At 43.4% G+C, this 23997-nt stretch overlaps 1 protein-coding gene across 2 annotated transcripts in view; it reads left to right on the forward strand.

Annotated features, from left to right (window-relative positions):
- The window catches only part of gpsm1b (G protein signaling modulator 1b), a 41436-nt gene that overhangs the window by 15401 nt on the left and 2038 nt on the right, over positions 1–23997 (forward strand). The window contains exons 2-12 of one of the 2 annotated variants that reach the window (XM_067437530.1): positions 3218–3439; positions 4501–4636; positions 9856–9998; positions 13180–13303; positions 13397–13512; positions 15114–15269; positions 16076–16184; positions 16266–16380; positions 17192–17262; positions 17595–17744; positions 22190–22343. In XM_067437530.1, coding sequence (XP_067293631.1) covers positions 3218–3439; positions 4501–4636; positions 9856–9998; positions 13180–13303; positions 13397–13512; positions 15114–15269; positions 16076–16184; positions 16266–16380; positions 17192–17262; positions 17595–17744; positions 22190–22343 — 1496 coding nt within the window. The remainder of the gene's footprint in view (positions 1–3217; positions 3440–4500; positions 4637–9855; positions 9999–13179; positions 13304–13396; positions 13513–15113; positions 15270–16075; positions 16185–16265; positions 16381–17191; positions 17263–17594; positions 17745–22189; positions 22344–23997) is intronic. The other variant, XM_067437531.1, reaches the window with a different exon arrangement.

The raw sequence follows: 23997 nt of genomic DNA on the forward strand, positions 1-23997 counted from the left end.
GACAGGATAATAGCCTGTTATATTAGAATCAAGTTTTTTTTTTTCATTTCTCAATACATTTCTCCCTTTTTCAGGACTTTTTTCACACACAGTGATCACAGCTTCAGATCATTCATCATAGCTTTGGCACAAAATTACTTTAATGATGACATTTTTCAAATTGAATTCTTTTCTCACTCAGACAGAAACACGGCCATTTTGCACATTTTCAAAATGATAGAATGAAGTGTTACTCTAACTCAGGGGTTTTCAAACTTTACGATACCAAGGACCCCCAAAGATGATGCACCTTAATGGGGGACCACCTTAAATCCATCAATATATTTGTATTTATGAAAAAACATTTAAACTGTTAGATAAATAGTAAGTGTGACATATGTGGCCCTATCTTGCACCCAGCGCAATTGACTTTGTACACCGCCGCATGTGTCATTCCTATTTTGCACCCGCGCAAAGCGCGCTTTTCCCTCCACAGAAGCACGTCGCTAAACTAGAGAATGAACTTGCGCTCCCTGGGCGGTTCAGCACAAAAAAAGGAGGCGTGTTCCGGCGCAAACAATCCCTGGAGCTATTTTGCTGTTCCAGTAAACAGCTGCGCCACTGAGCAGAAAAAACCTAGTCTAAAGTCAGTGGCGCGTTGTTCATTATGCTATTTTAAGGGCGCATGCTTGACCATAATGTATAGCGTGCACAACGCGCATACACTTTGCTCATGTAATCTACACAGATGCAACAGTTATTTTTGCAAATCATAAATTGTTACACTAAAAAAATATTAACACACGAGATGACGGAAATCATTGTGGTGTGCCACGAAGATGTGAAAAAATAGGCATAAATCTAGCTTACAAATTATTCAATTGTAGTGATTAAGGATCAGACCTGTTTGCCCAATAGTGGCGAGACGTATCTGTATATAAGGACATCTGACAAACTGGTTTGTCCGTCAAGAACCAGGAAATAAAAAATCGACTGAAAAACTGTTTAACCGACGCTATTGTGGGTGGGTTTCTCCATCCCCATACAACACAACTCCTCTGTCTTTCACTGCTCTTCAAGAACATCAGTCTCCTCGGCTGTGAACCGCTCCTGGCGTGCGCCTGGTAAATATGCCATAATAATAGCAGCCCATAATGGAACTTGCGCAGCTGCTTTTAAAGGGAATGTTGGATGCCGCTCTGATTGGTTTATTCATCTTACGCCCAAACCACACCTATGAATAATGAAGCTACTTCAGACCAACCCATTTTAGATTTGCGCCGGCGCAAGAGCCATTTATCCCGCCGGGAAAAGAGCAACAGCGCCGAGACCCGCCCACAAAGTTACTTGCGCTTCGCGCTTTGACACTTGCGTTTCAGATCGTTAAAATAGAGCCCTAAAAATGCAACATTGTTTCCAAATTTAAATTGGATATACTTAAAGTTGGATGCAAAGTATAAACCTGAGAAGGTGTTCAGTTAAATTAGCAACTTTTGCAAAAATAAATGTATGTACCGGTAAGCAGCTTGCATACGGCATTAAGAATTCTGCTCTACGAAACCAGTGAGCGAGATAAAGGGGACTATAGTGAGAAAAATTAACTAGCAAGATACAAAGCAAACATATACAATTCTGAAAGGTACGTTTAAGGCAAACAATGTGAGAAATGTTTAGAAATGAAAGAGTTAGCTTGTTCAGTAGACTTTATCCATTTTTGCTTTGTCTTTTAACTATCTGAATTTTTTCTGGGGACTCCTTAGAGCCTTCCCCGGACCCCAGTTTCAAAACCCCTGCTCTAACTTTCATGATATCCAAAAAGAAACATTGTTAAAATATAATCATGAGAGTTTTAAATGTTGAGAGAACATTCAAATGTAACCTTCTCTGAACATTTTTAACCTGTTAACTGTCACCCCCCTTTCTGAAAATATACATGAAAATTCACTATCCAAACTTAAATAGTAAAAAAAAAAAAAAACTTAAATGCAAGATTTAAATTTAGATTTTAAGACTTAAATTTACTCTAAATAAAATGTACTGTACTAGATATTTAATGTTTTATATAAAATATTTGTACTCTAAAATTACTATCAAATCAAAGCCATATGTCTAATTAATTTGTGTTCCAAATTTGAAGTTGATATCACAAAAATGTAAGTTCCCATGAGATTGTTTAGGCACTGTTCCACAAATAGCCACCGGGTGTCATTGAAATTTATAGATTTATTTATGCAATATAAATGTATATACTTTTGTCCAAATATCAGTTTGCAGATATAGAACCGTGAGACTCAGACCTTTCCGACGATGTTTCGTCAAGATTAGAAAAGGTTTTTATTATAACGAAGTTTAATAAATGTTGTAATATGAAACATGACGACGCCCACCAGGGGAGGAGCCTGCCAGAAGAATTTAGAGCACCGTTTCCGTGGTAACGCAAGGTCCGATTTCAAAATGGTTTGCACAGGATAAATCTTGAGTTCTTAAGCTTTCGAATGATATATAGTTTTGTCAACATTAGATCAGGATAAATATAGGATATAATCGTTTTAAACATGTCGTGGCAAACAGGCCCACCAGAGGGCCAGTGAACAGGTTAAAGTGATAATATGGGATGTTCCTCCTTAACGTTCAAACATTCTTGATATACATAAAAAACAACAACATTTTGAACATTTAAAAAGCATTCAGAAATAACGTTTTCATAACTGTTTAAAGGAACTGTATGTAAGAAATGTATTTCAATTAATCATAAAACAATCCTGATATATCGCTAGACATTAAGAAATCATGCTAATTTTAAACACTTCTATCACTGACAACATTAGTCCGGCCAGGATATTGTCATTTAAAAGTTGTGTTTTGGCCTGAAGCTCCACCCCCTCCACCTATCGACCAATCAGGAAGTCAGTAGTGTTCCGGGTTGCCAGATGTGCTCTAGTTACCACAGCTGCAGATCTACAAACGTTCTGCTGATCCTGCAGCCAATCTGGCAACCTCGAGTCAGGGGGAGGGGGAGGGGGATCCACCGCTCTACAGGCATTTGAAAGTGACTGCAGTACCAGTTTTGGCCACAATCTTACATACACTTCCTTTAATGGGAATGTTAGTAACTTTTTTTGCTGGCTATTATTGTGCAACATGACACAATTCAGTGTTCAGCTTTTCACCAAACTCAACAATATTGACATTTCTTTCATTAATCACTCATTATTTTTGCATGGCTTGTGTTTTCCAGAATGGAAGCCTCTTGTCTGGAGTTGGCTCTGGAGGGCGAGAGACTGTGTAAAGCGGGAGATTTTAAAGGCGGTACTGCGTTCTTCGAAGCTGCAGTTCAGGTGGGAACGGAGGACCTTAAAACACTCAGCGCCATCTACAGCCAGCTAGGCAACGGATACTTCTACCTGAAGGAGTACGGAAAAGCCCTGGAGTACCATCGGCACGATCTCACGCTCGCTCGGTGAGGACAAACATCTTTAATAGCAGTCAAATCCACCTTTAAAGGTGTCATGAACTGGCTTCTTTTATTTTTTTATACTGTTGTCTGAGGTCAACTAATGACGTTTGTGTGTTTTTTACATTCAAAAACATCATAACTAATAAGTAATAGTCTATTTTCTTCACTGGTTTTGATGGGCGTGTCACTGGAGACTTTGAAGGAAACGCCCACGGCTAGGATTGGATAAGATTTGCATATTTAATGAGCTCAGCTGTTAGTTCACATGAGGGAGGGATTGTTTTGAAAGCGGCACCCTAAACCTACCCATCACACACACACACACACAGATCAAGAAAGGAATATTGTTTCACTATTTGAGATTGACTGGCCTGCCGATGGGCGTATGTTTTGGTAGCCCGTCTGGAAAACACACACACAGCCCCGGGACTACTATTACATATATAAAAGACGTTTTACTCACATAAGTGTGTTGCACCATTCCTGTCGGATCCACTATAGAAGCACAGCATTGTGTTTTAATCTCAATTTGTCTGCAAATCCAACTCGACCTGAGACTTGTTTACAAACAATTCCGCAGTGAAATGAAGCGAACACGCATAATGTCTTCCACACGTGAGCTGGAAGTATCACACATTCCTAATATAAGGAGCCGAAGGAAGCTTATTCAGCGACTGTGTTCTTACACAATATCTTGCTATCTGCTTCGGCATGTTTATTGCTGCTGGCTAGCGTGATCTGATGAGTCGGTGGGCGGGGCTACTGAATTAGATGAGTCGGTGGGCGGGGCTACTGAATTAGATGAGTCGGTGGGCGGGGCTTCTGAATTAGACGTGCTGTAGAGGCGTGTTTCGTCACTCGATGACGTCAGTATGAAGCACACGATAGTTTTCTGGGCCTGGTGTCTATAAAACCTTTTCTTTGACTAACAATGAAGTGTTCAGCTCTGAAACTTACAGGATATAGGGCCTTAAGCTTAAGGTAAAGTTGATTTCTCAATTCATCACCCCTTTAAATGTGAGCTCGGTTTCAGGCAAATCATGCAAAGTTGCAATTTAATCCAGGACGATCGGGGACCGGATCGGAGAAGGGAAGGCCAGTGGGAATCTGGGAAACACTCTGAAGGTTTTGGGCCGCTATGATGAAGCCGCTGTGTGCTGTCAGAGACACCTGGACATTTCTCAAGAACAAGGAGACAAGGTGAGGAAACCAAACTGAACAAAACTGACTACAGATTGAGAAAGTGAGCTCCAGTTTACAAACCTGTAAATACACTCACCTAAAGGATTATTAGGAGCACCATACTAATCCTGTGTTTGACACATTTCGCCTCCAGAACTGCCTTAATTCTACGTGGCATTGATTCAACAAGCTGCTGAAAGCATTCTTTAGAAATGTTGACCCATATTGATAGGAGAGCATCTTGCAGTTGATGGAGATTTGTGGGATGCACATCCAGGGCACGAAGCTCCCGTTCCACCACATCCCAAAGATGCTCTATTGGGTTGAGATCTGGGGACTGTAGCTGCCATTTTAGTACAGTCAACTCATTGTCATGTTCAAGAAACCAATTTGAAATGATTTGAGCTTTGTGACATGGTGCATTATCCTGCTGGAAGTAGCCATCAGAGGATGGGGACATGGTGGTCATAAAGGGATGGACATGGTCAGAAACAATGCTCAGGTAGGCCGTGGCATTTAAACGATGCCCGATTGGCACTAAGGGGCCTAAAGTGTGCCAAGAAAACATCCCCCACACCATTACACCACCACCACCAGCCTGCACAGTGGTAACAAGGCATGATGGATCCATGTTCTCATTCTGTTTACGCCAAATTCTTACTCTACCATCTCAATGTCTCAACAGAAATCGAGACTCATCAGACCAGGCAACATTTTTCCAGTCTGTCCAATTTTGGTGAGCTCAAGCAAATTGTAGCCCCTCTTCCCTATTTGTAGTGGAGATGAGTGGCACCCGGTGGGGTCTTCTGCTGTTGTAGCCCATCCGTCTCAAGGTTGTGTGTGTTGTGGCTTCACAAATGCTTTGCTGCATACCTCGGTTGTAACGAGTGGTTATTTCAGTCAAAGTTGCTCTTCTATCAGCTTGAATCAGTCGGCCCATTCTCCTCTGACCTCGAGCATCAACAAGGCATTTTCTCCCACAGGACTGCTGCATACTGGATGCTCTTCCCTTTTCACACCATCCTTTGTAAACCCTAGAAATGGTTGTGTGTGAAAATCCCAGTAACTGAGCAGATTGTTAAATACTCAGACCGGCCCGTCTGGCACCAACAATCATGCAACGCTCAAAATTGCTTTCTTTTTTTCTGAATCACCTTTCTTTCCCATTCTGACATTCAGTTTGGAGTTCAGGAGATTGTCTTGACCAGGACCACACCCCTAAATGCATTGAAGAACTGGCATGGGATTGGTTGATTAGATAATTGCACTAATGAGAAATTGAACAGGTGTTCCTAATAATCCTTTAGGTGAGTGTATATTTTTATACTGTACTTGCTTTGGACCAAAACTGACAACACACAGACATACAAATCCATATTAAACCCTGCAGCTCGTGGAGACACATTGATGTCTTAAATGTGCACTATGCAACTTTCCGTCCACTGGAGGGCGCCTATTCTAAACAAAGGCGTAGTTTGATGACGCAAAGTGTGAGCGCAGCATCTTGGGACATGTGGTCTTCACCTCACAGCCGGTAGAAAATATGACTCGGGCAGAAATCATGTTCATGAATGCGGTTATTAACGTTACTGTAGTAAAGCAGAGCAGGACCGAGTGTTGAGGAGCTGAGCACGGCCGCTGGAGCGATTGGTTATTAACGTTACTGTAGTGAAGCAGAGCAGGAGCGAGTGTTGAGGAGATGAGCACGGCCGCTGGAGCGATTGGTTATTAACGTTACTGTAGTGAAGCAGAGCAGGAGCGAGTGTTGAGGAGATGAGCACGGCCGCTGGAGCGATTGGTTATTAACGTTACTGTAGTGAAGCAGAGCAGGACCGAGTGTTGAGGAGCTGAGCACGGCTGCTGGAGCGATTGGTTATTAACGTTACTGTAGTGAAGCAGAGCAGGACCGAGTGTTGAGGAGCTGAGCACGGCCACTGGAGCGATTGGTTATTAACGTTACTGTAGTGAAGCAGAGCAGAACCGAGTGTTGAGGAGCTGAGCACGGCCACTGGAGCGATTGGTTATTAACGTTACTGTAGTGAAGCAGAGCAGGAGCGAGTGTTGAGGAGCTGAGCACGGCCACTGGAGCGATTGGTTATTAACGTTACTGTAGTGAAGCAGAGCAGGAGCGAGTGTTGAGGAGCTGAGCACGGCCACTGGAGCGATTGGTTATTAACGTTACTGTAGTGAAGCAGAGCAGGAGCGAGTGTTGAGGAGCTGAGCACGGCCGCTGGAGCGATTGGTTATTAACGTTACTGTAGTGAAGCAGAGCAGGACCGAGTGTTGAGGAGCTGAGCACGGCCACTGGAGCGATTGGTTATTAACGTTACTGTAGTGAAGCAGAGCAGAACCGAGTGTTGAGGAGCTGAGCACGGCCACTGGAGCGATTGGTTATTAACGTTACTGTAGTGAAGCAGAACAGGAGCGAGTGTTGAGGAGCTGAGCACGGCCACTGGAGCGATTGGTTATTAACGTTACTGTAGTGAAGCAGAGCAGGAGCGAGTGTTGAGGAGCTGAGCACGGCTGCTGGAGCGATTGGTTAATAACGTTACTGTAGTGAAGCAGAGCAGGACCGAGTGTTGAGGAGCTGAGCACGGCCGCTGGAGCGATTGGTTATTAACGTTACTGTAGTGAAGCAGAGCAGGACCGAGTGTTGAGGAGCTGAGCACGGCCGCTGGAGTGATTGGTTATTAACGTTACTGTAGTGAAGCAGAGCAGGACCGAGTGTTGAGGAGCTGAGCACGGCCGCTGGAGCGATTGGTTATTAACGTTACTGTAGTGAAGCAGAGCAGGAGCGAGTGTTGAGGAGCTGAGCACGGCCGCTGGAGCGATTGGTTATTAACGTTACTGTAGTGAAGCAGAGCAGGAGCGAGTGTTGAGGAGCTGAGCACGGCCGCTGGAGCGATTGGTTATTAACGTTACTGTAGTGAGCAGGACCGAGTGTTGTGGAGCTGAGCACGGCTGCTATAGCGATTGGTTATTAACGTTACTGTAGTGAAGCAGAGCAGGAGCGAGTGTTGTGGAGCTGAGCACGGCTGCTGGAGCGATTGGTTATTAACGTTACTGTAGTGAAGCAGAGCAGGACCGAGTGTTGTGGAGCTGAGCACAGCCGCTGGAGCGATTGGTTATTAACGTTACTGTAGTGAAGCAGAGCAGGAGCGAGTGTTGTGGAGCTGAGCACGGCCGCTGGAGCGATTGGTTATTAACGTTACTGTAGTGAAGCAGAGCAGGAGCGAGTGTTGAGGAGCTGAGCACGGCCGCTGGAGCGATTGGTTATTAACGTTACTGTAGTGAAGCAGAGCAGGAGCGAGTGTTGAGGAGCTGAGCACGGCCGCTGGAGCGATTGGTTATTAACGTTACTGTAGTGAAGCAGAGCAGGACCGAGTGTTGTGAAGCTGAGCACGGCAGCTGGAGCGATTGGTTATTAACGTTACTGTAGTGAAGCAGAGCAGGACCGAGTGTTGAGGAGCTGAGCACGGCCGCTGGAGCGATTGGTTATTAACGTTACTGTAGTGAAGCAGAGCAGGACCGAGTGTTGAGGAGCTGAGCACGGCTGCTGGAGCGATTGGTTATTAACGTTAATGTAGTGAAGCAGAGCAGGAGCGAGTGTTGTGGAGCTGAGCACGGCTGCTGGAGCGATTGGTTATTAACGTTACTGTAGTGAAGCAGAGCAGGACCGAGTGTTGAGGAGCTGAGCACGGCTGCTGGAGCGATTGGTTATTAACGTTACTGTAGTGAAGCAGAGCAGGACCGAGTGTTGAGGAGCTGAGCACGGCTGCTGGAGCGATTGGTTATTAACGTTACTGTAGTGAAGCAGAGCAGGAGCGAGTGTTGAGGAGCTGAGCACGGCCGCTGGATCGATTGGTTATTAACGTTACTGTAGTGAAGCAGAGCAGGAGCGAGTGTTGAGGAGCTGAGCACGGCCGCTGGAGCGATTGGTTATTAACGTTACTGTAGTGAAGCAGAGCAGGAGCGAGTGTTGAGGAGCTGAGCACGGCCGCTGGAGCGATTGGTTATTAACGTTACTGTAGTGAAGCAGAGCAGGACCGAGTGTTGAGGAGCTGAGCATGTCCGCTGGAGCGATTGGTTATTAACGTTACTGTAGTGAAGCAGAGCAGGAGCGAGTGTTGAGGAGCTGAGCACGGCCGCTGGAGCGATTGGTTATTAACGTTACTGTAGTGAGCAGGACCGAGTGTTGTGGAGCTGAGCACGGCCGCTGGAGCGATTGGTTATTAACGTTACTGTAGTGAGCAGGACCAAGTGTTGTGGAGCTGAGCACGGCCGCTGGAGCGATTAGTTATTAACGTTACTGTAGTGAGCAGGACCAAGTGTTGTGGAGCTGAGCACGGCTGCTGGAGCGATTGTTACACAAACACGCCTTGCGAGCACCGGGACTTTTATCGGGACGGGACGGGACACATTCGCTTTTCCGCTCTTCCGGTTACGATTATGAGGCAATGCAGCTCTGTTTATCATATTAGATACAGTTAAGTGTGTTGAAAATTCTGTTATGTCGTTACTCCATGCTTTCACTTGTTCACACTCTAAGAGTAAAGCGCTCCTGCCAAATAAAACCCGAAACCGAGGCTAACGCAGATATGACGCAATTGACAGGCGACTCGCTCAGACGCTATGCTGAAACGTCCCGGTATTGTAGGTACTCAACTGAACAAAAGATATAACACCTGCCTAGTGGTTTTTAGATATTTTACTGCAAAGATACTGCGTAGTGCACCTTTAAGACACGAAACGATTGGTTTCTGACAGAATAGTGTCAGTGTTCGTCGCTCGACTACTCGAGACTGTTCTCCAAGATGGCTGCCGTCTGTGATCGCGTAATGTTCTGTCTTTATAAAGTATCTTCTTATTAAACTGTTTGTACTCTTATAAAGTTCTCAATGCTGCGGTTAGCATGTAGGGACCCTCATTATGCTGCCGTGTTAGTGTGAGGCTATGTTGAGCCTTGTTAGTGGTATTAACTAGTGGTGTAATTTGACTTACCCTGTGCCCCATAGACAAGCGCTATAAGCTAATCTGTGTTTAGAGATAAAACTCTTTACATTCGATTTCATGAAAACGCATCCGCAAAACTATTTTTTTTTATGGTTATGTATGTGTGCATGCATATACTGAATTGTATGTATGCACCTATATGACATATGCTATCTTGTGTAAAATGATTGCAACTGGAATTTTGCTTGTTGACCAAAAAACTAAATAAATAAATGTTGTGGCAGGTTGGGGAGGCCAGGGCTCTGTATAACATTGGGAACGTTTTTCACGCCAAAGGGAAGCAGCAACTTTGGGGCTGTGCTCAAGATCCCGGAGACCTTCCGTCCGACGTCAGAGACACGCTGCAGCGAGCCACGGCCTTCTACGAGTGAGTAAAGTTTGCTGAAGTTTGCCGGAGCATTATTGAACCCAAATCCCTGAGACCTGTTTGCCCGACTGGTTCATCATTAAAGGGTTAGTTCACCCAAAAATGTAAACTCTGTCATTAATTCCTCCTGTGATTGGACAGCCGTCAGACCTCCGTTCGTCTTCACACACAGATGAAGATACTAGTGTTGAAATCCGATGGCTCAGAAAGGCCTTCATTGACACCAATGTCATTTCCTCTCTCAAGACCCATAAAGGCACTAAAGACGTCGTTACAAAGCCCATCTCACTACAGCGGATCTACAATCATTTATGAAGACATGAGAAGAGTTTTTGTGACTTATATAGTGATGGCCAATTCCAAAACAAAGCTTTGAACTGTTATGAATCAGTGAATCGATTCATCATTCGTGAGTCAAACTGCTGAAATCGCGTGACTTTGGTGATCCGAATCATGAATCGATTCACTGACTCATAACGGTTCAAAGCTTTGTTTTGGAATCGGCCCATCACTATATAAGTCGTTATTTAGTGTTTTTTGCGCACAAAAACTATTCTGGCCTCTTCATCAATGATTGTCGAGCCGCTGTAGTGAGATGGGCTTTGTAACGACGTCTTTAGTGCCTTTATGGGTCTTGAGAGAGGAAATGACATTGGTGTCAATGAAGGCCTTTCTGAGCCATCGGATTTCAACACTAATATCTTCATCTGTGTGTGAAGATGAGCGGAGGTCTGACGGCTGGCCAACCACAGGAGGAATTAATGACACAGTTTACATTTCTGGGTGAACTAACCCTTTAACAGCGACATTTAGCAAATCCAGAAGTTTAAAGGGCACATAAATGAGTCACAGAAAGACCAGAGGCATCAGACGGATGAGAAAATCCTCCCTCATTCACTTGGAAAACATGCAGAACAGGGAAATCTTTAAAAATATTTAAGCCTAAATTAATTGGGTTTATGTAAAACGTCCATGGGTTTGAATTGAACTTCATTTGATGCATATTTGTTTTGGTTTTTTTTGCATTCAAATTGCATACACCACTCAGGCATAACATTATGACCAGTGAAGTGAATAACACTGATGATCTCTTCATCACGGCTCCTGTTAGTGGGTGGGATATATTAGGCAGCAAGTGAACATTTAGTCCTCAGAGTTGATGTGTGTGAAGCAGGAGAAATGGGCAAGCGTAAGGATTTGAGCAAGTTTGGCCAGATTGTGACGGCTAGACGACTGGGTCAGAGCATCTCCAAAACTGCAGCTCTTGTGGGCTGTTCCCGGTCTGCAGTGGTCAGTATCTATCAAAAGTGCTCCAAGGAAGGACCAGTGGAGAACCGGCCACAGGGTCATGGGCGGCCAAGGCTCATTGATGACCGTGGGGAGCGAAGGCTGGCCCGTGGGGTCCGATCAAACAGACGAGCTACTGGAGCTCAAACTGCTCCAGAAGTTAATGCTGGATCTAGGGATGGGATGATTACCTGTTTTACGATAAACTAGGATAAAATGTACTGATGATTAGCATTATCATTGAAATGGCAGTGACAGCGCTCTGGAGATGTTTAAGCCTGTTCTAAAAGGACCAAATCTGATGTGTGGTCATATTTTGGCTCTGATTGAAACCTAATCGAGGATGGTCACCCTGTCTAAAGGACATGCAAAAAGAAAGTTGCTCCAGTAGGGAGAAACACTTCAAATCTGCCGAGCCGTCTTCGTGACCGTCACACACTGTTAGCGAACTCGAGGCCAGATAACTTTGACCTCAATACTAAAACTACATCTGGACACAATGTTGTCTCACTTTTTCATCTTTGAAATTAACATTAATGTGCTGAACAAACAAGTCCGATCCATGCCCCAGGACTTAAAGGATCTGCTGCTAACATCTTGGAGCCAGACACCACAACACATCTCTTAGTGGAGTCGATGCCTTGACAGTTCAGCCAAGACAATATTAGGAATGTGGTCATAATGTTATGCCTGATCGATGTAAATATATGCATTAGGATTGTAGTGGATTTAAAATACATTACCTCTATATGTAATCGTGAAAAACACTAAGTTATGATCAAGTGCTCTAGTTTATTAGTCAACATATCAAAATAAGTAATAAAACATTATTAAAAGATGAGTTATAATGCCCTTTAAAGTTAAGCTTTGACATTCTTACAAGGTGCAGTGTCTCTTTAAGTGCACTTGAGTGGCCTTGATTTCATCAATATTATATTATAAGTCATTTTTTTTAAAGATTCCCACATGAAAAAAAACTACTATAGCATATTATAGTAAAATTAAAGTAAAATCACTCGTGTTTTGAACCATACTATAGTAAATATACTACAGTAAATTGTATATTTTATAGTATTTACTACACTTTGTTAATTTACTGTAGTATATGGTTCAAAAACACTATAATATTTACTAGAGTAATTTACTCAAAAATACACACACACACACACACACACACACACACACACACACACACACACACACACACACACACACACACACAGATACACACTCACACACGCACTCAAACAGATACAGACACACACGTGCGCTCACACACACACACACACACACACACACACACACACACACACACACACACACACACACACACACACACTCACACTCAAAAACTCAGACACACTTTCTCTCACACACACTGTATCTCATACACACACACACACACACACACACACACACACACACACACACACACACAAGCGCGCGCGCTCTTTCACTCACACACACACTCTCTCTCTCACACACACACAAACACACACACACACACACGCGCGTGATCTCTCATTCACACACTCTCTCTCTCTCTCACACACACACACAAACACAAAACGCGTCTTTGCTGAATTAAAGGATTAACAATTATATAATAAATTGATCAAAAGTGACATTAAAGTCATTTATAATGCTCCAAAAAGATTATATTTGAAATTAATGCTGTTCTTTAGAACTTTCTATCCACTGAAGAATCTTAAAACAAACTACACTTTGTTAATTTACTGTAGTATATTTACTATAGTATGATTCAAAACACTATAGTATTTACTAGAGTAATTTTACTCTAATATACAAGTGAAGCACATGTAACACAGTTAAGCACTTTTAGAGAGGTGTTGTTGTTCATAATAATAGCACTGATGAGTTTAGGTTTCTTCAGGATGAATCTGTCTCTGGTGAAGGAGTTGGGAGATCGAGCCGCCCAGGGAAGAGCTTTTGGGAATCTCGGGAACACTCATTACCTGCTGGGGAATTTTGTTGAGGCCATTAAGTTCCACAGAGAGGTAAAAAAACTGGATTAGATTTAGTCTGCATTAGGAATCTCACAGGGATTTGCATTTCAAAGTAACACACAATCGCTCCTTGTTGTTTTCCAGCGTCTTTCCATTGCAAAGGAATTTGGAGACAAGGCAGCCGAGCGGAGAGCGTACAGTAACCTAGGCAACGCTCTCATTTTTCTGGGCCAGTTTAATCCGGCAACAGAGTATTACAGGTAATCGTGGCTCACAGCGCCATCTACAGGATACACACGGTTGTTACTGAAATGAAAGAGACAGAAACGCTGCTGTACACACACCTTGAGGACAGGAGAAGATTAAAGAGCATCTACTGAGATTTTCACATCATGCTATAAGCCAGAGGAAAACACTGAGGAAGCAAACAGCATCAGATGTGGTTTACATACGTCTCCATATTATCAGACGAGCCTTGATACACACTGCAAAAAATGCTTGTCTTAGTAAGTATTTTTGTCTTGTTTTTAAATATCAAAAAAATCTTACATTTAAGAAACTTTTACTAGACAAGTACAAATTATTGTCTTGTTATGGGAAAAATAACTCTAAATGAAGAGAGTTTTTGCTTAAAATAAGATCAATAATCTGCCAATGGGGTGAGAAAAATAATCTTGTTTTCGGTTTGAATTAAGATTATTTTTCTCACCCCATTGGCAGATTATTTATCTTATTTTAAGCAAAAACTCTCTTCATTTTGAGTTATTTTTCCACAAAACAAGACAACTACTTTTGCTTGTCTAGTAAATACTTCTTGTTTTAAGAATTTATTGACTAGAAACGAGACAAAAATATTGAGTAAGAAAAGCATCTTTTGCAGAGTAGAGCCATCAGCAGCCTCAGTGCTCTGTGCTTCCCTCACTGAAGACGTTTTACGCTAAAACATTTAAAAAGCTTGAGCGGGTGCGCTCTTACTTCTCTAAACACACACACAGACACTCTTACACACACAAACACATACACGCACACAGACAGGCACACACACACTTATACATATACACACGCACACAGACACATACATGCAGACACACACACACACACACACACACACACACACACACACAATTTCACTCACACACACAGACACACACATACACTCTCTCACACACACACACACACACACACACACACACACACACACACACACACACACACACACACACACACACACACACACACACACACACACACACACACACACACACACACACACACACACACACACAATTTCACTCACACACACAGACACATACATACACTCTCTCACACACACACACACACACACACACACACACACACACACACACACACACACACACACACACACTTTTACACACACTCACTCACTCACTCACTCACTCACTCACTCACTCACTCACTCACACACACAAACAGACAGACAGACCCACACGCTCGGTCACACACACATACAGTAAAGTCATTTATAATATTACTAAAAGATTATATTTGAAATAAATGCTGTTCTTTAGAACTTTCTATCCACCAAAGAATCTGGAAAGATGAAACATATCAGTTTCCACAAAATATCAGCACAGATAATAATCATAAATGTGTGTTGATCATAAATCCCCATGTGAGAGTATATATATATATTCACATAGAGAACAGATGACTTACACTGGAGTAATATTTCACTGCTTTACTGGAGTTATGATCAGATATATGAGCAGAAGAGACTCTCACAACCCCAAACGTTTTATATCCTTACACTGAACCCAATCCAAACCTAGAGATCAGAATATCAGGAACAATCCTGGTTTTCTTTCTTTCTGTCCCTCAGGAAAACTCTGCAGCTCTCTCGGCAGCTGAAGGATCAGGTGATGGAAGCTCAAGCGTGCTACAGTCTGGGAAACACACACACACTCCTGCAGGAATATGAGCGCGCCATCGACTATCACCTCAAACACCTGCTCATCGCTCAAGAGCTCAACGACAGGTGTGTGTGAGAGTGTGTGTGAGAGAGATAGTGTGTGTTTGTGTCTGAGTGTGTGTGTGTGTGTCTGTCTGTCTGTTTGAGTGTGTGTGTGTGTGAATGAATCCCTGAATGAATCAACTTAACGAATTGTTTGACTGAATGAGTCAATGACTCACTTGTTAAGACAACGATTTACTGCCACCTACTGGTGGTTTTTTATATCATTTAATTTTAACTGAGGGATGAAGCTTGAAAGCAGTTTTTGTTTTCGTGAAACATTGTCGTGATTGTAACAATTTATACTCGGACTGTTTATTTGATATGGGTGTCTGAATTGCAAAAGGCGCTTCATACTCAAGAAATATGCAGAACAAAGGGTCAGAGCCTGGTTGAGTTAGTTAGTAGTGTGTGTGGTAAGGGTCGGGACATTTCCCAAACACTGGAAGCACTTGACCAATCACAACACACCGCTCCAGTCGATCAATCAGAGCACAGTGTGCTTTTCAAAAGGCGGGGCTTCATAGAGACAGAAACTAAACAGCGTTACTGACAGACTGGGAAGAGAGGAGCCGCAACAATTGAGAATATGAGGAAATAATCGACATTCAAACAGGAAAACACATGGTTTTGATTGAAATGCATCATATCCAGTCAATGTAGACGCTAATTTAAACACATCCAAAGCTCAAATCAGATCTGATTCCGAAGGATGTACCTCCTGGGTGGCTCGCCAGAAAACAAAAACTTCCGGTACATCGGTCGCCGTTTTCCTTGTGCAGTGGAAAGAAAGCTGGCTTGAGAAATAACATGCTGTCTGTCTCTGGTAGGGTCGGGGAGGGCCGGGCCTGTTGGAGTCTGGGTAATGCTTACGTGTCTTTGGGAAACCACCGCCAGGCCCTGCACTACGCCCGGAAACATTTGGACATCTCCAGAGAGGTGAAGCCAAACTCCGATGTCCAGCAGCAGATCGTAATCTCCTCACGTTTAACTCAGACATTTGCTTTTGCTTGCTCTCAGATCGGGGACAGAAACGGAGAGCTGACGGCCAGGATGAATGTGGAAGAGCTGATGGAGGCTCTTGGGTTGAAGGAGGGCGATCTCTCTCCCTCTGACTCGGAGTTTAAAGTGCTGGGTAAACATCACCTTTTACACAGTATAAGCTACGACGGGGCAAGTTGTCACACTGGTCTTTTTGCAATGAGTAACTGACATTGATTTTAAAAGAATTCTTCGAGACCCGACGAGACCCACCCACTTTTTACGACCAATGATATTGGACCCACTCACTTTTATCGTCTCTAATTCAGAAACACATTATTAAACACATAGATGCTTTACTTCCACTTTTCTAATATTTTCTCTATTTTTGTTGAAAATAAATACCTTTCTGATCTGATATGTGATGGGAAAAGGGAGTAGAGCGAGTGTGGCAAAAGGCGGATTTGAACCTCTGATCGATTTGCGACAAAACTTGATGATATTCGTCTCATACCCCTACACTATAGCCACGGTTAATAACTCGCTGATTTACGTAATTTTGTCTGGCCCAATCAATCATTTAGTAAACAGCTGTATATTTGAATTGAATGTAAATATGGCATCTAACAATCTAACAAAAATTCTGAGAGAGGACCCACCCACTTTTTATTTGCTTCTGACGCCCATGCTTTAGTTTGAAACGTACTAAAAAAGAGCCATCTTCCACAACATTTATCTGTTTTATTTATGTGACAACTTGCCCCGGTCTCCTCCATACTTCAAATGATTTTATTTAAGGGGGATTTGTAGTGTTCATCAGGTTGTGATATGTTAGCTTTCAGTCTATAAATATATACACCAGTAATCTCTTTGTTGTTCGTCTCCCAGTGAGCTGAAGTATGTCTGTGTTCTATAAATTGATATTTCAAGATTTCTAATAAACTTGTACCTGTTCTCTCCAACAGGAGCCAGACCCAAGTTCAGCAAGAAGAACAGCTTGGAGAGTGTGGACCTCTGGAAATACAGCTCTGATAAGGTCACATGCTCGACCTCTGATTGGCTGGCCGAGACTTTGCCATGCAGGACGTGCACTTGAGTCAAAATCCTTTGAACTAAACGCCTGTCTGTGTCAAATAAACCCTGAGCCTAGAATCGTCATCGAAATGATGAGTGTCCTGCTCGGCAGAATCCTGGTCAGCGGTGCAGTGTGTGTTGTTTTGCCGTAACTGTGTGTGCACATGCAGAAGCAGAGTGTGTTGTTTTGCCACGGTGCAGTGTGTGTTGTTTTGCCACGGTGCAGTGTGTGTTGTTTTGCCGCGGTGCAGTGTGTGTTGTTTTGCTGTAACTGTGTGTGCTCGTGTGCTGCAGAATGGAGCCGCTCCTGAGCCGGAGGACGGTTCGAGGAGGGCGAGGAGCAGCAGGGGCAAAGGTTACGCAGACAGCCAGTCGTCCGATGAGAGACAGTGGCTGGACTCACCTGTGGACACTGATGACATCACTGTTCATGTCACACCTGCAGTGAGTGATTATCCCTCTGTCTCATCCATCCGTCCGTCCGTCTGTCTGTCTCTCTATCTGTCTATCTGTCTGTCCATCCATCCATCCATCCATCCATCCATCCATCCATCCATCCATCCATCCATCCATCCATCCATCCATCCATCCATCCATCCATCATTCCATCCATCCATCATTCCATCCATCCATCCATCCATCCATCCATCCATCCATCCATCCATCCATCCATCCATCCATCCATCCATCCATCCATCCATCCATCCATCCATCCGTTGTCTGTTGTCTATCTATCTATCTATCTATCTATCTATCTATCTATCTATCTATCTATCTATCTATCTATCTATCTATCTATCTATCTATCTATCTATCTATCTATCTGTCTGTCTGTCTGTCTGTCTGTCTGTCTGTCTGTCTGTCTGTCTGTCTGTCTGTCTGTCTGTCGGTCTCTCTCTCTCTCTCTCTCTCTCTCTCTCTCTCTCTCTCTCTCTCTCTCTCTCTCTCTCTCTCTCGCTGCTGAGGTGTTCTTAGAGTCTCTTGTCTATCAGTGTTTTATCGAGACGAATGTGTTTTTTGCTGACGGTCAGAGCAGAGCAAGCGGTCAGACGTGTCTCTCTACAGGCTTTAATCCAATCTGTGTTAAAGTGCTTCACTAAAGGCTTCAGTTGTGTTCCTCTGCTGATCAATACACACCATCTGAGCTGCTGTAATGCGTGTGTGTGTGTGTGTGTGTGGGACTTTCCCAGGGGACGAATCATATATGAAAATATGGCCGTGTGCATTATTTCCTGCACTGAGCACTGCTATGAGTTACAGCATATTGCACTGAGACATTATTTTGTAATATTATTCGGTGCTGTAATGCGAAGAACAAAAGAGTATTTATACATTGTAGTAGCATTTGCGGTGTTGATTAAAATGTCATATACTGTGTCAGACGACAGATTTAGACTACTATTAAGATCGTTTTATCTAATTAATTCAACCATTTGGTTTGATCCTAATTACAGGTGGCTCATATATTATGCAATTAGTTTTTAGTCCCTTAACACATTTACAATTTGGGTGATATGCAAAAATGGAACACAGTCCTTGACCTGCGACACACACACATTTGTTTTTGTGAAATGTGGGGACATTCCATAGGCGTAATGGTTTTTATACTGTACAAACCGTAATTTCTATCCCCTTACACTGCCCCTAAACCTACCCACACACACACACACACACACACACACACACACACACACACACACACACACACACACACACACACACACACACACACACACACACTGCCCCTAAACCTACCCATCACACACACACACACACACACACACACACACTGCCCCTAAACCTACCACACACACACACACACACACACACACACACACACACACACACACACTGCCCCTAAACCTACCCATCACACACACACACACACACACACACACACACACACACACACACACACACACACACACACACTGCCCCTAAACCTACCCATCACAGGAAACATTCTGCATTTTTACTTTCTCATAAAAACTCCTCCTGTGTGATTTATAAGCCTTTTGAAAAGTGGGGCCATGGGTAATGTCCTCATATTTCACCCTCTCCTGTAATACCTGTGTCATACCCATGGCATTATACACATTTGTGTCCTCATATGTCACAAAAAAATGCCCCCACACACACAAACACACACACACAAGCGTTTTAGGGTTTATTCGCTTGACCAAAGGCCATAACACTGGGGTCAGGGGTTTCTATGGAAACAGTGATGATGTGATTTGGACAAAGACCTTTCACGATCCATTCGCTCTCCCTCTCTCTCGCTCTGTATCTCGCCCTCAGTCTAAGTGAATTATTGAAGTAAACACACACACACACTCGCGCGCAGTAAAGAGAAAGGTGTAGGACAGAGCGGACACTGAGGGATATGATGGACAGCAGGATGAGCGACGATGCCGAATAATGTGAGACTTTACTGTGCATGACTTTGTGTTTGACTATATTTGTATGCATCTGTGTGTGTTCAGTTATCTGAGAGTGTGTAATAGTTAACGATCCTGAATCCGCCTCCTCCCCCCGAGCAACCCATAATCACAGCCAAACTAATGAGTTGTTTTCCCATGGACAGAAAGAGAGGATCTAGCTGTGGATTAATGAAGTATTGGCTTTATGTTGCGTTGCGCTGTCGGGACACTTGAGTTTGGGTGTGAGTGTTGATCTTTCTCATTATAGGGGATTGAAAGTCTATGAATGCTGTTAATGTGGAGACTCACTGCAAAAAAGGCTTTTCTTGCTTAGTATTTTTGTCTTGTTTCTAGTCTAAATATCGAACAGCTATTATAGTATATTATATTAACTTAGCTCTGCTCTAGGACAGATTTGATATATACGGCTGGTGTTGTTGAGCAGGGCTGGGTTCGTTTTACACTGTTCTTGACCGTCTGTCCTCTAATGGATCCCGATCACTGAAATGAGAAACAACTTAACATAAAATAACATGATGTGTGTCGAAAGGTAAAGCATTCTGATCAGTATCAGTGAACCACCATTTGTGGGCATTATGAGTTGTTTGGTTTCTGTACCATGTGCAGATTCCTGCTGCGTGTGTGTGTGTGTGTGTGTGTGTGTGTGTGTGTGTGTGTGTGTGTGTGTGTGTGTGAGAGAGAGTGAGAAAGGTCACTGTGATACACATAGTGGTCGAGACTGAGATAAAAGCTCACATGAGCGTTCTCTAATGTCAGGGTAGATAACAGCAGCACACTGCTACGTCCCAGTTCGCCTACTTATACTTATGTCTTTGTGAAGGAAACAAAAGTAGATACTTTTAAGTGTGTAGCAAACCAGTAGGCAAGCTTTGGGACACACTACTTCCTCATAATGGCGCCATTGTCACAATATTCTACAAATATAGTATCTCACAAAACATGTAAAACAAACATAATGTCACAAGCTAAATTTTCATTACTGTAATGTGACTTTTTTTTTTATACACACTATATTGCCAAAAGTATTGGGCCGCCCCTCCAGATCCCTGAGTTCAGGTGTTCAGTCTCTTCATGGCCACAGGTGTATAACTCCAGCTCTCGGCCTGCAGACGCTTCTACACACATTAGTGAAAGAATGGGTCGCTCTCAGGAGCTCAGTGAACTCAAGCGTGGGGCCGTGATAGGCTGACACCTGTGCAATAAGGCCATTCCTGACATTTCCTCACTACTAAATATTCCACGCTCAACTGTTAGTGGGATTATAACAAAGTGGAAGCCATTGGGAACAACAGCAACTCATCCACGAAGTGTTAAATCCCAGAGCGGGGTCAGCGCATGCTGAGGGTCACAGTGCGCAGAAGTCTCCAACTTTCTGCAGAGTCAACAGCTCCAGACCTCCAGACTCCTGTGGCCTTCAGATGAGCTCAAGAACAGCGGAGAGAGCTTCATGGAATGGGTTTCCATGGCCGAGCAGCTCATCCAAGCCTTACATCACCAAGAGCAATGCAAAGCGTGAGATGCAGTGGAGTAAAGCGGCCGCCACTGGACTCTAGAGCAGTGAGATGTGTTCTCTGAGCGACCAATCACGCTTCAGTCTGACAATCCCATGGACGAGTCTGGGTTTGGCCGTCGCCAGGAGAACGGGACTTGCCTGAATGCATTGTGCCAAGTGTAATGTTTGGTGGAGGGGGGATTATGGGGTGGGGTTGTTTTTCAGGGATTGGCCTCTTAGTCCCCCTGAAAGGAACTCTTAATGCTTGACGGAGACATTTTGGACAATTTCATGCTCCCAACTTTGTGGGATCAGTTTGGGGACGGCCCCTTCCTGTCCCAGCATGACTGCGCTCCAGTGCACAAAGCGTCGCTCCATAAAGACATGGATGAGGAGTTTGGTGTGGAGGAACTGGACTGGCCTGCACAGAGTCCTGAGCTCAACCCGATAGAACAGCTTTGGGATGAATTAGAGCGGAGACTGAGAGCCAGGCCTTCTCGTCCAACATCAGTGCCTGACCTCACAAATGAGCTTCTAGAAGAATGGGCAAAAATCCCCATAAACACACTCCTAAACCTTGAGGAAAGCCTTCCCAGAAGAGCTGGAGCTGTTAGAGAGGGTGTGCCGACTCCATATTAAACCCTACGGATTAACAATGGGATGGCATTAAAGCTCATGTTTTGGCAATTTAGTGTATTTATTTTCCTCTGGGGTCCATATGTGCTGATGTTTTGTTTTCTTCTTCTTTTGATATCCATATGCTGCATTTGGCTTGTACTAAAATGTGATTTAGGCTCGTTCTGTTTCAAAGGTTGTATGAGCGATGATGAATATAAAATAACAATAGTTTGATTATCTGTGATTTGTTGCACACTGATGCGATCGTCCTCATTGGTCTGATTGAGTATCATTGGCTGTTTTAATGGTGATGATGATGTGGTGTGTTTTTTTTGCAGAAGCTGGGCCGCGACCCGTCAGATGAAGATTGTTTCTTTGACCTGTTGAGTAAGTTTCAGAGCAGCCGTATGGATGACCAGCGCTGTCAGCTGGACGAGTCGGCCAATGGGGAGGAGGAGGGTGGAGCAGACGAAAACCTGAACGACATGATTGGTCAGTCAAGATTATAACAGATGCTTCTTAAAGTGCCCTATGTGCACGGTTATATTGCGGTATATCTAAATCTCAAATTGCACGACTTCAGCTTGTCCAAAATGCTGCTGCCAGATTTCTCTTAAAGCGTCGTAAATATGAACATGTCACTCCTATTCTTAGATCACTTCATTGGCTGCCGATTTGTCAGAGAATAGATTTTAAAATTCTCCTCTTCGTCTATAAATCCCTTCATAACAAGGCGCCTGTCTATCTATCAGAACTCCTTCACTCCTATACTCCTTCCAGAAGACTCCGTTCTTGTGATCATGCTTTGCTGGTCGTTCCACGCGCTAGACTGAAGCGTAGAGGTGAGTGTGCATTTGCGGTAGCAGAGCCACGACTCCGGAATACCCTGCCATTAGAGATCAGGCTGGCCCCTACCCTGTCTATTTTTAAGTCACTGTTAAAAACTTTTCTATTTTCTTTAGCGTACTGATTACCCTGATGTGTTTGACTTTTAAAAGTTGTGCTTTTTATTTTTTACTCTGTTCTGGTTTTATTTGTATGTATGTATGCTATTCTTGACCTTCTGTAAAGCACTTTGGTCAGCCTGGGGGCTGTGGGAAATGTGCTATATAAATAAAATTGAACTTGAACTTGAACATGTGCTATTTTAAAGGGTTACTTCTCCGCTTTTTCATATTAATGTTATTCCCTTAACTAAGCCGAGTTGACACACACCTCTCTCGTCTCAGTGTGTGCTCTTAATCTCTCTGACGCGCGGTGACGATCTGATAGCATTTAGCTTAGCCCACTAAGCCCAGTTCATTCACTATGGTACCGAACAGAGATCAAGTTAGAAGCCACCAAACTCCTCCACGTTTTCCCTGTTTAAATACAGTTACACCAATAGCTGAACGATCAAGTATGGTGACATCAAATAAAACGTGGAGCTTTTCTAAGCGGATTAAAAATTTTCTAAGCGGATTTCTAAGTACTTCGACTTGGCGCAGTAAAAAGTCCCGGCTGAAAAATCATTTTCTGTCAGTAGGGGGAGGGACTTTTTACTGCGCCGAGTCGAAGTGCTCCCAGAAGTGCTATTCCGCCATACATTATAGTTCTCCTTTTTAATCCGCTTAGAAAAGCACCACGTTTTATTTTATGTCATCATACTTGATCGTTCGAACCGTTATGAATCAGTGAATCGATTCATGAATCACGTGACTTTGGCGATCTGAATCATGAATCGATTCACTGACTCATAACGGTTTGAATCTTTGTTCTGAAATCGGCCATCACTATATAAGTCGTTATTTAGTGTTTTTTGCGCACTAACTCTATTCTGGCCTCTTCATCAATGATTGTAGATCCGCTGTAGTGAGATGGGCTTTGTAACGACGTCTTTAGTGCCTTTATGGGTCTTGAGAGAGGAAATGACATTGGTGTCAATGAAGGCCTTTCTGAGCCATCGGATTTCAACACTAATATCTTCATCTGTGTGTGAGGATGAGCGGAGGTCTGACGGCTGGCCAACCACAGGAGGAATTAATGAGAGAGTTTACATTTCTGAGTGAACTAACCCTTTAATGCATGCGTGTATGATTCACTGATTCATAGCAGTTCAAAGCTTTGTTTTGAAATCGGCCATCACTATATAAGTCACAAAAACTCT

This window comes from Pseudorasbora parva, chromosome 3 (assembly GCF_024679245.1).
Source record: "Pseudorasbora parva isolate DD20220531a chromosome 3, ASM2467924v1, whole genome shotgun sequence".
NCBI classification, from domain to species: domain Eukaryota; kingdom Metazoa; phylum Chordata; class Actinopteri; order Cypriniformes; family Gobionidae; genus Pseudorasbora; species Pseudorasbora parva.